At 39.0% G+C, this 16161-nt stretch overlaps 1 protein-coding gene across 1 annotated transcript in view; it reads left to right on the plus strand.

Annotated features, from left to right (window-relative positions):
- Positions 1–15632, plus strand: part of Tspan7 (tetraspanin 7) — a 115513-nt gene extending 99881 nt beyond the window's left edge. The window contains exons 4-8 of the mRNA XM_090325766.1: positions 427–522; positions 1304–1459; positions 7365–7448; positions 14208–14283; positions 14636–15632. Coding sequence (XP_090181892.1) covers positions 427–522; positions 1304–1459; positions 7365–7448; positions 14208–14276 — 405 coding nt within the window. The 3' untranslated portion in view covers positions 14277–14283; positions 14636–15632. The remainder of the gene's footprint in view (positions 1–426; positions 523–1303; positions 1460–7364; positions 7449–14207; positions 14284–14635) is intronic.
- Positions 15633–16161: the final 529 nt, after the last annotated feature.

Consider the following 16161-nt stretch of genomic DNA (forward strand, 5'->3'; position numbering starts at 1 on the left):
GAATGGTAGAATAGGAATCTGTTTGGGGACAAAATACCTGTCCCATAAGAGGCTTTTCCATTATTATTTCTTTTGCATAAAGACAAAGTCATAGAAATGAAGCTGGACATGAGTCAGATCAAAGAAAATAAGTAGAAAATTCATGTCTGAGGCTATCAGAGCCCTATCAGAAGCTGACTAGCCACATCAGCAGGTCTTTTGACAGGCCAGGCTACCTCTGAATTGAAGAAATGGCTGACAATTTTAAATTTGTGGGCTAATAAACCCCTTGGTGAATTTGCCTTCCCTAACTTCTGTTTATCCAGAGACTTTCAGAAGAAGTGATACTAGGGTCAAAGTTGGTATGACTCTTAGTCAGTTTGGACTGCAGTGAACCTAAACTATCTCTCTCTCTCCCCCCACACTCTCCCCTATGGTCTTACATAGATCAAGGACACCTTCCTGAGGACTTACACGGATGCCATGCAGAACTACAATGGCAATGATGAGAGGAGCCGGGCAGTGGACCATGTGCAGCGCAGCGTAAGTTCCAGGGAAGGAGATATGAATGAGGCTTGCTTGCCAGGTCTGAGATTAGACTTGTAGGCTGCCAATACATTGGACCAATAGCATTTGGTAGAAAGAGGGCTTGGGTAAGTTCCATCTATTAGCTGTGTGGTATGGCAGGGGTGGGAAATGTACTGAAAAGAAACTGAAGACTTATGTGAATGTCTGTGCCACCTGTGCTTTGTAGGAAGGCAAGAGTGGAATAAAAGAGAGTTTTCCTGCCTGAAGGCATTTAGAGTGACATATGCTAGTGCAAAAGCCTGCCTGACTATTGGGATGCTTAGCCAAGTCATCGAAGCACTGCTTTATAATGTGGAGATTGGTAGGAAAGGCAACAGATATGTGATACAAATGTACTTCTTTCTCTTGAGTTCACATATGCACCCAAGTAAGAGTCATTGTTAGTGGAGCTTCCATTCAAAAGCTGTTCATGTTGTCTTAGGAATGTTGACCCATGTTTCTCCTTTAAAAGTTACAGGGCAGAGCCAGGAGTTCGACCTGGTGGTAGAGTGCTTTGCTTAGCATGCATAAAGATCCGAGTTCAATTCCTTGGTACCAAATACATAGAAAAAAGCTGAAAGTATGCTGTGGCTCAAGTGGTAGATATCTAGCCTTGAGAAAAGTCCAAGGACAGTGCTCAGGCCCTAAGTTCAAACCCCACAACTGGCAAAAAAAAAGTTACAGGGCAGTGTGAGTGAAGAGACCATAATGTCTTTCATATAACACTCTTTGATTCATTTCATTTCCCTGTTTACAGCTGAGCTGCTGTGGCGTGCAGAATTACACCAACTGGAGCACCAGCCCCTATTTCCTGGAGCATGGCATCCCCCCCAGTTGCTGCATGAATGAAACCGATTGCAATCCCCAGGATCTACACAATCTGACTGTGGCTGCCACCAAAGTTAACCAGAAGGTACTGACTTCTTCCCAGCCCTGACAGAACCAGTGGTGAATGTTGGGGAGGGCTTTGTTGTTTCTGTGAAATTGACTGATAGGTTGGAAAGGGTAGTCCAGGAGGGAGTCAAGAGTCTTCCTTTGTGGTCCTTGATTGCCTGTGAGAGGCACTTGAGGCTGCTCACTTCTAAAAGAGGAAGCTGTGCCTCAGATCAGCCTCACATTGCTCTCCCGCAGTGAGCATCTCCCAGGCACAGTCAGGAAGGAAGGTTTGGCAAGTGGTTCCTGTTAACCCTGATGCCTGTGTCAGGCAGGGAATGTTGGCTTTCTTCTTTCTGGGTGTCTTTCTTCTGTTTAATATACCATCTAAACATGAAATTATTCGCAGCTGGGTGCCAGTTTTTGGCAGGAAGAAGAGAGCAGAGTTGACAGACAGCATCTGCTTCTGCTAGGAGGGTGGCCTTTATTTTAGGGAGTTCACTGCTAGAGGAAAAGAAATCAGCAACTCCAATTCTACTCACTGTCAACATTCTGACTCCCAAAGAAACAGGGAGAAAAAAGATATTTAAAGAAAATTAGGAAGCTAGTACATAATGCAAATGAGAGAATTGAAGTTTTGGTAGTCAAAGAGAAGGAAAATCAATTCTTTATCACACTTAGAAACAATGCAGTGCAGACACAATCCAGCTGTTTGTGAGGACTATCTACATTCTTTCACATCTATAGAAATTCCACCTACATAGTATGCTTCAATGAAATGAAGAGGAAGAAGAAAGCCTATTGAGTTTGTGATTATTCAGGGATAGAGAAATTTTTATTAAGATAAAATTCTGTTTATATGATGTCTTCAAAATTTCATGTAATGTGGACCAACTACTGAATAATTCATAGAGATGATATTCATTCTTTCCAGATTAAAATGTTGTGTGGTAGTATCTATATTTCATCTATCTAGTGGGATTACTTTTATCATGAATGCTACAAAGCAGGTTTTATGTTTGTTTCTGGTTTTTTGTTCTTTGTTTGTCATTCTTGAAGCACATACTGTCATTCTGGACCTTCCTAGTCTGCAATTGATGTAGTTCTGTAAGATTCAGTTCTGACAACTTCTGCCTTAACTAAGAAAATATGTATCCCTACTGGAATTTTCTTATGAACCACAACTTAGAAGCTCCCCTCATCTCTCTCTCTCTCTCGATGTCTAATGAAATGACTTCTGGATTTTTTCATGACTGTCCCCAGTGAACAACCAGATACTGTGCTTGCATTTTCTGAATTGCCAAGCACACTTGGCATGTTGTGGACATTCTTTTTTTTGCCAGTCCTGGGCTTAAACTCAGGGCCTGAGCACTGTCCTTGGACTTTCTCAAGGCTAGAGCTGTACCACTTGAGCCTCAGCACCACTTCCGGCTTTTTTCTAAGTATGTGGTACCAAGGAATCGAACCCGGGTCTTCGTGCATGCTAGGCAAGCTCTCTACCACTAGGCCAAACTCCCGGCCCGATGTTGTGGACATTCTTATGGAAAACACGAATTGATTGATGACAGAAAATATTTGGCTTCTGAGGTTCATTCATAAAAGCAGCCCTTATCAAATATGTATTCAAGTCTAAACTTCCTCTTTGAAGTTCTAGAAATCTAGAGCTACAAAGTCTGAAGTCAGACTCCATTCTAAATTCTGAGTCAGCCACTCATTGATTGTATGATCTTGGTCAAGTAACTTACCCTTTTTCAGTGTTATTTTCTCCATCTATAAAATGGGGATAATAATGGCTATCATTGTATTAGTTACAGTAGTTAGTAGTCACAGTAATAGCCCCCTAGCATTGACAAAGAGAATTGAATGAGCTACACCCGGACTGACACAGACTCAAGTTACTCTAAATGTTAAGAAATGTTAATGTGACCCTGTTGATGATGAAGTTTTCTTTACTTTTCTTGCAAATAACAGCTGGTTCCTATAGGGAAGATATTTTGTTAGTATCACAAGGAAAATTGGTGGAGGGGTGGAAATATCCTCTAGTACATCTAAAATGTATACAATTGTTTCTAGAAGGAAAGATAGATACCACTTTTCCATTTTTTTGACAACCTGCAAACCAACCTCACTACAATCTTGGCTTTCACTGACCTTCCATACTCCACAGCCTCCTTCACACAACAAGAACTAACAGAAGCTAAACTTTGTCTGCTGAGTTTTATTAGGCATTCTCATTTAATTCCCCCCGTGAACCTCTGAGACGAATGATTCCTCCTGTCTGTGTTTTATAGCTATCATATCAAGAAAGGATAGGCGATAGGTAGGGAATAGAGCCAGTAATAGTAGGTACTTAATGCCAGTAATCCCCCTAACTTCCTTCCGCAGGAGACCTTAATTATTGCTATGTTCTGATTACATAGATTTTTGTGACTTAGAATAAACAGATTGTCCATATAGATCTTTTCAGTGTTTTGAATCCTATACTATGATTGCAAAGAAAGATGATTTTGGGGTTTTATGTAATAGCCTGAGATTCAACTTCCATTGTAGATTGAGGGGAGAGAGAAGAAGAAGGTGTGAATAGCTGTATGGATAGTTGTCTGGTTTGGGGCTAGGTTTTATTTTGTTTTTGCTAGTAGATGGTGAAATGTCTTTAGATTTAATTGGCTAATAATAATAGCTGATCCCCTACACCTTAAAAATTAATTCCTTGCCTGGTTATAAGTGCAGGAGAAATTATTCTGGTTGGCAACGACAGAGAAATCTCTTCATAGAGCCTGTCTGGAATTAGACTTTGTGACTGTGACTGTGACTGTGTTGGTTTAGGCATGCTAAGGTGATAAATTAACGGTTCTGTTCTAGGTGTTTCCTATAATATATAGCAAACTTTTGTAGATTTTTTCATGCCTGACAGCAGGCTTGCTTATTGGGAAATTGAGAGAGTTGGTTGTATGTAGATATACTCATGCTTTAATGTAGAACTTAAGGTTGCATAAAACTGTGCCCTGTGGTTATAGCATCAGAGCACTTCTTTAACTCTGAAGAGCTCTATTGAGCTTTGGAAAATGGGCTTTGAGTCTATATGGTTAACAGCAGCAAAAATAAATCCATAGATGGAAAATGGTCTCACAGTACTTTCATCATCATTTTGATTAGTCTTATTACTAATAGGATGCATTGACTTGATTTTTTATGTATAACAAAAAAACACAGACAAGTTTTTACAGAAGCCTGTCAAATATCTTGAGATCTTGTTAAAAAGATTTTAAATTTATTTCTTTATATATTTAAAAAAGAACTCAGGTTTGTCAGATTCTAGTTCAGCAGGTATCATGTAAGGGCTCTGGTTTTGCATTTCTCACAGGCTCCTAGGTCATGCAGTGCTGCTCATTCAAGAACTACACATTCCCAGACCTGGTGGTACATACCTTCCCATCACTGGGAAGGAAAAGGCAAGAGGATCATGAGTTTGAGGCCAGCATGGACTATATAGTGAAAACTTGTCTCAACAAATAAGAAGACTAAATAAAACCTCAACACACTGAAGAATGTGGTTCAGAGAGAACTACAGTTGTCAGGCAGTTACTTCATTTTCATGATTCTTCTTAGTGGTTGGAGTGGCCTGAGACTAAATAAACTGACTCCTAACCCCCCCAAAAATTAGGTCAGGGGTATAGCTTAATGGTAGAGCCTAGGTTGTGTGAGACCCTGTATATCCATTCTCCGGACTGCAAAATAAAAACCAAACTCCAAAAGGAAAGCATGTTTGGCATATATATATATATATATATATATATATATATATATAATTTAAGCCACAGGGGAAGGGGGAAAATCTATGCTAAGCTATTTTACTAAGAAAATGACCTGCATTGCTTCTCTTGGGGTGGTATTATCAGGTATGTGTCTCATATTTTGAGCTGACCTAACATTTCACTGACCCTCATTCCCTGACCTGGCAATTACTATGGGAGAGAAGATACAGTAATGACAGCCAGCATGGCAAAATACTATTTGACTCTTAACATGTGGGAAAAATGTTACAATAGCCACTTACCATCCCTCTTTCACTCCTTCCTAACTCAAACTCCTCACCTTCCCTCTATCTTTCGAAAAGTAATGTAATGTATCACTTCCCTAGTGAAAATGAAGTCAGTAAGTTTCTACTAGAAAGAATCAAATTTCACAGATTCCCATGAAGCAAAACGTACTTCCTTCCCCTGCTTTCGATATCTGTACTAGATAACCAAGGATATGTTTTGTGAATCACATTGAAACTTGTGTGTCTCTGTAAATGATTTATGCATCTAAAATATCATATATAAGGTAGAACATTAATGGTTCATGGTATCTCGTGCCTATAACCATAGCTACTCAGACAGCAGAGATTGGGAGGATTGCAGTTCAAGATCATCTGAGGCAAAAAATTCTCCATACCTCATCTCAACTAATAAAAATCTGGGTATACTAATGTGCATCTGTCATCCCAGATCTGTAAGAAGTGTAAATAGCTGGCCCAGGCACAAATGTGAAGCCCTGTTCAAAAAATAATTAAAAAGGCAAAGAGCTGGTGGAAGAATGTCATTCAAGTTTTAAAGCAACTGCTAGCTAGCACAAGGCCCAGAATCCAAAACCGGGTACCACTAGAAATAAGAAGGTATGGGAATTGTAGAATTTTTACAAGCTCTGAGAAATGTTAAATTGTTAGGATTTGAATTTGAAAATGGAAGACATACTAGGACATTGGTGTTGCTGTCCTTCAGAAATAATTATTACTTAGTATAACTTTTTTTGATCCATAAGAATCACTTTGATTGAATTTATTACATAAATGTAATAATAGTTTAGATACGTAAGTCAAAAGCCCTTTCTTAGAGAACTGGGGGTGGGGAGAGATAATTTTTTAATGAATAAGTCAATTTCAGAACTCTGGGCTGAGTTGGTCAGTATCAAATAAATGTACCAGTAATAGGTACACAGTTCTTCTCCTACCACTTGATCTTAAAGTCAGGTATATATGGAGAGAGTTGGCTATTGCCTTAGTCTTAGGGATGATACAAAAACTTTGGCATTTCCTATCTGGGCTACATTGGCAAATGTAATCTAGAATAACAGCAACAAAACTTACTCCAACCAAATTATTCATCTTAGAGAAAATTTCACTTCATCAGTTCTAAACTATTAACTGATGATAATTGTTGCCTTTAATCACACAGTTTAAAGATTTTATAATAAGGTGAAATTCAGTTCATTTTTGGATAGTGGTATTGAAGTTCAAACAGAGGAAATAAGGTGTCCAGGGTCACGTGTAAAGTTTTGGAAAAGATGACTCTGGAAAGTAGATTTTTATTAAGAATAATCTTAATATTTTCCCTTGGGAAAGCTCCATCAAGTTGGCAGGTGCACAAACACTTCCTTCTAACCAGATGATTTCTCTTTGTTTATCCAAGAGTATGTCCTTCCTTGTCAAAAAGCTAATGGCTGTTTATGATGCCAGTGTTCCCTGTCCAAGGATGTAGAGTGCCTCTTCATCTATTCATGTCTCCTCCTCTATCTCTATATCGTTTGCTTCATTGAGCTTTCAGATTTCTCACTAAATTTATCCTACTAATGACAACATTTGTTGATGCCATTGTGTCTAGGATTTCAAAATAGCTCATCCAGAGAATTAGATTTGCTTGATTTTAGGTGGAAACAACACTGGCTATATATTAGTCATAATGTTAGGGAAAATGTACAAGTATTCATTTCACAACTCTATAGTTTTTGTATGTTTCATCATCTTGTTTTGTTTGACTATTTCTTTGTATATGGTGCTGGTAAACTAGGGTGAATTGCAATTATATTTGCTATGATTGAAGTATAGATGAGAGTTTTACTAGTGCATGTAGTCCATACTAGTTTGAGGAAAGCTCATGTATGAGACCTTATTTCTCTGTTTCTAGGGATGTTACGACTTGGTGACTAGTTTCATGGAGACGAACATGGGGATTATCGCTGGAGTGGCATTTGGGATTGCATTCTCCCAGGTAATTTACCTACATAGTTGTCTGGTCTAGCTTTTGGCCTGCTTCCTGCTCAGTTTTCCATCCCTGTTCTCCAGATTCTCAGCCTGCCTTCTGTGCCTTGGGGGAAGCTGATAGATGGGGTCAGAGCTCCTGGCTTGTTAGTCCTCAGGTCATCTGTTTATTGATTTTCCTTTTTCAACTTAAATGAAGTTCTGCCATCAAGGGAATATCAGTTACAGTTCAACTAATGACTAGCTTCAGAAAAACAACTTGCTTCTTCTGTAGGTCAAATGGAGGTTAACTGAACAAGGTGCTGGATTAATTGGAACATAAACAACTCAAAACATCAAATGGTTGATGTAGATTTGGGAGAAGCTTTTTTTTTTCCTGGTTGACCTGTCCCTTTTTGTTCTCTCTTAATTCCTATAGATTATAGGTGACATCACTCCCTTTAAAGAAAGCCCAAACTTCCACAGACTTCATCTTGTGGTCATTATTTTAATTTTAATCTCTGGGCTTGACTATTCTAATCATTTAGAGGAAGTTCAGTTTTGTGTATTAAATTTTATATCCCTGCTTTATCTCGATACTCTTAAAAATGGGAACAATCATTACGTTAGTTAAACAAATCATACACACACAAGGATGAAACAAGATTAAACTAAATCTAAAATTCAGTTCTCATCTATTCTGCAGGACTTCCCATAGGCTTCTGATTTCTTTTTTATCCAAGTTTATTATAGATAGAAGAAACCCCCCCCCCGACTCTCCACCCTTAGCTGCCAAAAAACTTTGTTTAATTCAAAGTCTTTCCAGAACAACAAATTTATTTTTCTCACAAAGCCTAATTGTTTCAATCAAAATTCCAAATTTCTATCTATAGGGGCTATATCAGAGTGTAGCTTTACTTCATGCATCTGTACTTCTGACCCTCTGCCTACAAATATAAATCCACTTTATTTATGTACTTTTTTGATGGTGGGGCTTTGACTCTGGGCCTGGGTGATGTCCCTAAGTTCTTCAGCTCAAGCTACTGCCCTACCCCTTGAACCACAGCACCACTTTTCCCTTTTTACATCCACTTTAAATTATTCAACTTTGTAAAAATGTTTAATAAAATATACAATGCAAAGAACTGCATGTAAATTGTATTTAATAAATTATTATAGAATTCACAGCAATGATCTAGGCCATGGCTTCGATCAAAGAATAAACATTTAGCATGATCATCTATCTTTGCCAAGTAGAGAGGTTAGGTTTAGGGAGGTAGAAATGCCTTTCTTCCCAAGTAGTTATAAAAACCTGTGTGACATTTCATTTTAAAAGAGCATGTAGATTGTCAATAGGAATGTGTTTCTTGTTGCAATTTCAGAATTCTATTTCGCCATGCTTCATTGTTTTTGCAATCTTGAAGTGAAAGAAATCCTTAATGTGCAAACACCCAGAGAAACCAGAGCAGTGTCATAGACAGTGCAATTAACTTAAGTGTCCAGAGACTTTTCCAAGGTTATCACTGCCTGGAACTTTCTTTTAGTTTCTATACTATTTTGATAACAATACTCAGTAACACCTCCATAATGACCCAGGGATAATTTGAAAGATCCAGAACCTTGGGACTCATGCAAATGTTTAGAATGTAGTTGATAGCCTTGAACATAGTTTCTTTAATACAGGTATATATCACATCACACTGTTAAAACTGAAATCAGTCCCCTTGGAGGAAATAAAGGTGTTGGTGAAGTATTCCATCCTAGCTTCTAAAGAAATAAAGGGACACGATGTCAATACCACACATGAAGAAAACAGTGATCTTGGAATCTCATGGATGAGATGTCAGATCGTCTAATAATATTCCCATGTGGCCATGGTGTAAAGGTGTGCAGCTAATGATCCTGTTTTGATTAGTGAGGTGGATCAAATCAAATGGATTCTTCTCGAATTACAAAGCATCCATTGAATTAAGACCTCTTCTGTTCCCCTCTCACAAATCCCTACGAAGGAATTTCTGCTCAGCCAAATCTTTAGCAAGTCTGATGAGCATCAATTTCCCTGTGCTATCTTGAAGAAATATCCTGGCTTAGGGATTAGTGAGTGTGCTTTGTGGCACACTTAGGAAGTAAGAGAGGTGCTATGACCCCAAGGAATACCAAGAGAAATACTTTAGCAAGTTTATGTCCTATCAGGAACTACATGGTTGTTAAGATAGAAAACACAAAGTCCAGTAGTATCACACAGCCACTCACAAGGCCAGGTAGAACAGAGAACTGAGACCTGTTGTGCTTAGTTTGAGGCAGGTAGCAGACTGGACAAGGCTGGCTTTCTCCAGTCATCAGCGTGAGGATCTGCAAGTAGATTTATTATGCTGGTGCCATAAATGACACTGGTAACCTCAGGATTCATGGGAACTGACGTTGGTTCCCAAATGTGAGTAGACTGAGGTCCTCCCTGGAACAATGGATGCTTGCTTGGGAAGAGCAAACACTACTTGTGAATGATCTGGAAGCAGTTTTAGCTGCATTCATCCTTTGTGGTTTCCTTTCCTTCATTTTTTTTTAAAATGGTGTACATAGTAAGTAGTTTCACTGTAGAATTTCTATACATGCATGTAATATTATTTGATCGTATTCACCTCTATTATTGTTTCTTAACCCCTTACCCACTATTCCCCTCCCCTTCCTCCTCTTTAGTAGTTTTCTTCTTACTTTCATTCCCATGGTTCACTTGTTTTGTTTTTCTCTACCTTGTACCTTTTTTAAAAAATCATGGGACTTGAACTCTGGGCCTGGGCACTGTCCCTGAGGTTTATTGCTCAGGACTAGCACTCTACCATTTGAGCCACAGCTCTACTTCTGGCTTTTCTTTGTTGATTAATTGGAAATGAGAGTCTTGTAGACCTTCCTGCTGCAAGATGGCTTTGAACTTGGATCCTCAGAGCTTAGCCTCCTTATTAGGTAGGATTACAAGGATGAGCCACCAGCACTCAAAGTTTTGGGTTATTTTCAAAGTTTGGGGTTCTTACATTAAGTTCTTTATTTTTGATTGATTTATATACAGGATGAAGTAGAGACACAATTGTCTACATTCTTCCCAGAAATTATGGAACAAATGTTATCATGAAACCTTGCAAATGTTAGCTAATGTTCATTACACCATGGTGCTTTCACCTTTCTGTAATAAAGTTAGATCTACTGAGTAAAGGCTAAGGTTATGAGGAAACATCAGAGCACTATGTCTCCATTTTACTTCCTTCACTTGCCCTGCATTTTCTCTAGGCCCTTTTCTTCACCTGCTCTTATGATTCCATGGTATCACCTGTTAAAAAATTGGCCTTATACCTCTATTGTCTCAGAGACTGAAGGCTGTGTAAAGTATAAGGAAAACTAAAAGGAGTCCAGTCTTTTATTAGACTGCAAAACCTTTGTTCTCTGATAGTTAACTTGGCTAACTTAGAGCCAGCGGGGTTTGATCAGACATGTTAGTACCTAAACTCCCATTACCTTTGTCCTATGAAGTAAAATGCCCATTTGTCTAGACTTGGTAGGAAAGTCCTTTTGCACATTACCCATGTAGTATGGAGAGAGATACTTTAGCTTCCCCTAAATCCATTGTCTTATCTAGAGTGTTGAGATTATAATATTGCACAGGATTGCAGTAGAGTCAATAATTTATTAAGACTGATTACTTCTTTATTGTCTGGAATCTAAGTTCTGACACTGTCAAAGATGCTGTTATATTTGTTGCTTCTAGAAAATGGTCATTTTAATTCTCAAAATTAGATAAACTTTAGATTTCAAAATCCTTACACTCATGGATGATTTTCATTTCACATCTGACAGAATATTTTGAAAGTTGCAGCCATGAAACCTATGTTCATTTGGCAGCAAGTATATGATATCCTGCATTCTGTGGTGTGAAATGATGTAGGCCAGGGCATTGGCAGAACAGTGAGTCAGAGTGGGTAATGAGTTTTCCTTATCCGACAAAAGCTATTATTTGCATATCTTAGCAGCACAGGTTTGATTTTCCAAAGGAAGATAAGAACCTGCTTGGTGAGTTAAGAGACAGGAGGGCAGAATTCAAAATGTACACTGGCCAGTGCTGTAGACTGGAATGGTAATAGGTGTTTTGTGTATCAGATAAGGGCAATCTGGTTGTCTGCAGGAGGAGTGACTCCCCTCCCCTGGAGGGATTGTGAAAACACCAGTTGCTTGGAATACCCCAGTGTTTTTGATTTAGCAGGTATGGGGCGAGGCCTGAGAATCTGCATTTCTTACAATCCCAGGTATAGCTATTGCTGTTGGTCATGGGGTCACACATCTAAATGCCATTCTCACCTCAAATTCAGTAAAAACATGCCCATCTACTTAGAGAAAATAGGCTATACTGACCAAGGAAAAACAACCTCTAGGCACTGTTCCACCATTCTTTCTTTTTTCTTTCTTTCTTTCTTTCTTTCTTTCTTTCTTTCTTTTTTTCTTTTCCATATATTTTTATTGTAATTAATAGAAGGGTTACATTATATTCACCAGATAGAAGGTGCATTACTTCACATACATTGCTACCCTTTCTCATGTCTTGGACCCATTTCCCTCCCCCCACCCTCACCCCTCATCTTATCCCCCCCCATCCTATTTCAAATAACCAAATACGCATATATAGAATATATCAGATAACAAAGTGAGATACTGTAATAATATGAGATAACCAAGGGACAGCAAAAGAGATGAAAGATAACATAGTACATTAAGGACAACAATCACTCATTATATGGCTTTTGTTTCTATATCCTGGAGGTCCTTTCATTTAGCATCATCCTATATGGCCTTATGTATCTAGATTTTGTTCTGTTGTAAATCTCTGCTAGGAGAGCCCAAGGTTTCTACTAATTATGACAAATGGGGGAAACCATGGAGCCTATGTTCCTTTGAGTCTGGCTTACTTCACTTAATATGATTTTTTCAGTCTTTCCATTTCCTTACAAATGGGGCGATTTTTTTCTTTACTTCCTTCCTTTCTTCTTCTTCTTCTTCTCCTTCTCTCTCTCTCTCTCTCTCTCTCTCTCTCTCTCTCTCTCTCTCTCTCTCTCTCTCTCTCTCCCTCCCTCCTCTCTCTCCTCTCTCTCCTCTCTTTCTCTCTCTCTTTCTCTCTCTCTTTCTCTCTTTCTCTCTCTCTTTCTCTTTCTCTTTCTCTTTCTTCCAGTCCTGGTGCTAGAACTCAGGGCCTGGGCTTTCCTCAAGGCTAATGCTCTGGCAATGGGCCACAATAACTACTTCTGGCATTTTCTATGTATGTGGTACCAAGTAATCAAACCCTTGTCTTTGTGCACGCTAGGTGAGCGCTCTACCACTAGGCAAAACTACCAGCCACAGACAATTCGTTTCTTTTTTTGCCAGTCCTGGACTTGAGCTCAGGGCCTGAGCACTGTTCTTGGGCTTTTTAAAAGCTAGAGCTTTACCACTTGAGCCTCAGCACCACTTCTTGGCTTTTTTGCTATATATGTGGTACCAAGGAATCCAAACCAGGTCTTCGTGCATGCTAGGCAAGCACTCTACCACTGAGCCAAACTCTCTGCAATTCATTTCTTATCTAAAAAATTGCTGATCCTCCAGATCGGTGAGTGAGGATTTTGATTGCTAATGAATGGGGATGATATGCATAATGGTGTCTTCACTGTGTTAAACTGTTTTATTAGAGCCACCTGCCAGGTTCGCTTGAAGTACAAAGACAAGTAGACTAGGATCTTTTGAGCAAAGGGAGGTATTCTGGGAATAGTAGCTCTGCAATTACTGAAAAACTAGAAGATAGGCCTTGGGTGTAGATGGGTTCATTTAGAATGAAGATAGCTGCAGCATGAGAGACAAAAAGAATGTAGAACCTTACTTTCTCCTTTTCCTCTCACATCTTACCTCTATCTCACAAACCATGGCTTTTCTTCCTTCACTGGCAAATGGATCCAGTAAGGAATAGTCTCTATTCTTATATCAAGGAAAGAACTATTATTTGTCAGTCAAATATAGCTAAAATGGCATACTAGGTTGAGACATTTTCCAGATGTATATGGTTATTGATGTGAATGAAATTTTGGCCTTTAGTTAATCTCCCTAATTGTGTCACTTAAGTTTTTGCATTACTCTCATAATATGAACATATTTTAAAATTACTTGGAATCAGATACTGTTCAGAAATGGCCAGAGTAAGCTACTGCTGGACACTTAAGCCCAATTCCAGAATCTCCACTTAGATACCACTGTTGAAATCAGGTTTGCTCTTTACCTCTAGTACCTTTTAACATTTTCACACACACAAACCGTTGCTTGCCTAAAAGAAATGTATCCAGATAGATACATATAGTAATATCACCTTAGGATTCCTAAACGTGTTGAATCAAAACAACTTTGTTCAACTACTCAAAGATGACAAAAAAAATAGGGGCCGGGGATGTGGCCTAGTGGTAGAGTGCTTGCCTAGCATGCATGAAGACCCGGGTTCAATTCCTCAGTACCACATACATAGAAAAAAAAGCCAGAAGTGGTGCTGTGGCTCAAGTGGTAGAGCCCTAGCCTTGAGAAAGCCCAAGGACAGTGCTCAGACCCTGAGCTCAAGCCCAGGACTGGCAAAACTAAATAAAATAAAACAAAATATAAAATAAAAAGACTCGCATGCAAGTATTATATATCAAGGAAAAATAAAACTTTAAATTTAAAATTTCATCTAGGGATGAGAGAAGGTTAGAGTTCAGTGACTTAAAATTCTCATTTTCATTTGTCTCCTTGGCGACAGTTGATTGGCATGCTGCTGGCCTGTTGTCTATCCCGGTTTATCACGGCCAACCAGTATGAGATGGTGTAAAGAGAAGGTAAGTGGCAGTAGGGAATGCTAAATTAGAGGGTCCCTTTGGTGTGTCTTTATATCACTTTTCAAATAGACAGGAGGCTTTTAGGCCCCTTCACTATCTGTTCTTGGTGGTTCTTGAGCAGAAATTGCATGCCTACAATGCTGAGGAGGTACGAGTGATGCCATTGTGGAAAAATGTCTCTTCAGCTTGCTCACTGTTTGATTTGTCTGTCTGTCTGGGACAGTCTCATTGTGTACCTCGGGCTGATCGCAAACTCCTGATCCTTATGCCTTAACCTCTCAAGTGCTTGTTACCTTTTTTCCCCAAGTCCTTAATTATTGTAAATAACTCACATTTTTTTCTCTTTCTCCAGTCTTTCAGGAAGAATGGATTAACAGATCTGTTCTGAAAAGGAACTGCAACAATCTCTGAAAGACTTCCAAAGAATGTTAGAGCACAGTACATAATACACTTGCCCTGCTCCCACAACTCCCTACCCTCCACCCTACTCCCTGCGTGCACCTGCCACTCCTACCCAGTTTCTGCTCCACCTTTCAGCCCGCATCATGTGTAGTGTCTACCTTGTGAAGCCCTGTTGTGCCACAGTGTGTAGCTAGTCTTAGTGAACCCCCAACCCCAAGACCTTGTGCGTGCCAGCTCCCCCACGTGTACTTGGTCCAACTGCAGTTCATCGTAGGTGACTGGTTATCATCATTGGCCCCTTGGGGCCCTGCATGTAGTATGGGAGGCCCCTGTTATGCCCTCACCATGGTCTATAAATGCCATGCACCATTACGTAGATAAGCAGATGATAGTTAACTGTTCTTTTGGCTTACTCTCATTTGGTTTGGTTTTCCCTTTACTAAGGCTCTTTCCTACCTTCTTTAGGCTGCCTAGGACATGTAAGGAGGAACATCAGTAGTTGTTCATGAGGAGGAAAAAAAAGCATGCGTCATGCATGATGGGAATTGTTGAGCATTAGGTGGCCTCCTTGCTCATTACTGATTCTTGCCTGGGTATGTAGAGACAATTAGTGCACTTCCTCCCCTGAGTTGAAACTTATATATAGTCCTGTTAGAAAGCTGTCCTGTTGCTTCCAGTGAAGGCAATGATATTTACTTTGGATTTCTACCCCAATTAATTGCTATTGTGTTATTTTTCTTCTTTTTTTATTGTTTTCTTGCATTGACATTATAGACTTTGAGGACCTCATGACATCAGTTTAAAAAGGAGTGTGATGGGTGGAACAGTAGTCAAAATATTTTTTAAAGATCTTCAAAAAATGCCTCTGTCTAGCATGCCAACAAGAATGCATTGATATTGTGAACACTTGTGATATATGTATTAATAAATAGAGCAATTACAAATGATTGTGTTGTGGTTCTTTAATTGTTGTAGCATGCTTCCATTCCATCTTGAGATTTGACTTGAGAGTCTAACTTTAGTTTACAATTTATCTAGGGGATGAGAGCCACCCTATTTTACACATGGACCCAATTCTCCACATATGGCCCAAACCACCGAAAAGGTCTATTTTTTATTGCAGACATTTCATGAATTATATAGATTGTTGGCTACAGAAATAGAGCCTTCATATAATTTTAGGCCTCTGAAAACCATGAAATAAGTACAAAGATTTAAGTAGGTTCTTTTTTAAAATCCAGATTTCATTTTAAAAGGAAATGAACATCTATTCTTTTCTTCATCGTTTCTAATAAGCATATATTCTTCCCTTCCCTCTTTTCTTCTCTGGATTGGATTGAATAAATGCAATCTGCAGATCAATTCTATTGTCCCCATGCCCTGATTGTTACTAAAGTTAAAAAATGCTTACAATGATTTAAAGAACATTTTAACAATAGGTGCCATATATTAACTGTAATCAATTTTTCCTTTCTT

The sequence above is a fragment of the Megascapheus bottae genome, chromosome X (genome assembly GCF_031878675.1).
Source record: "Megascapheus bottae isolate mThoBot1 chromosome X, mThoBot2.hap1, whole genome shotgun sequence".
Lineage (NCBI taxonomy): Eukaryota > Metazoa > Chordata > Mammalia > Rodentia > Geomyidae > Megascapheus > Megascapheus bottae.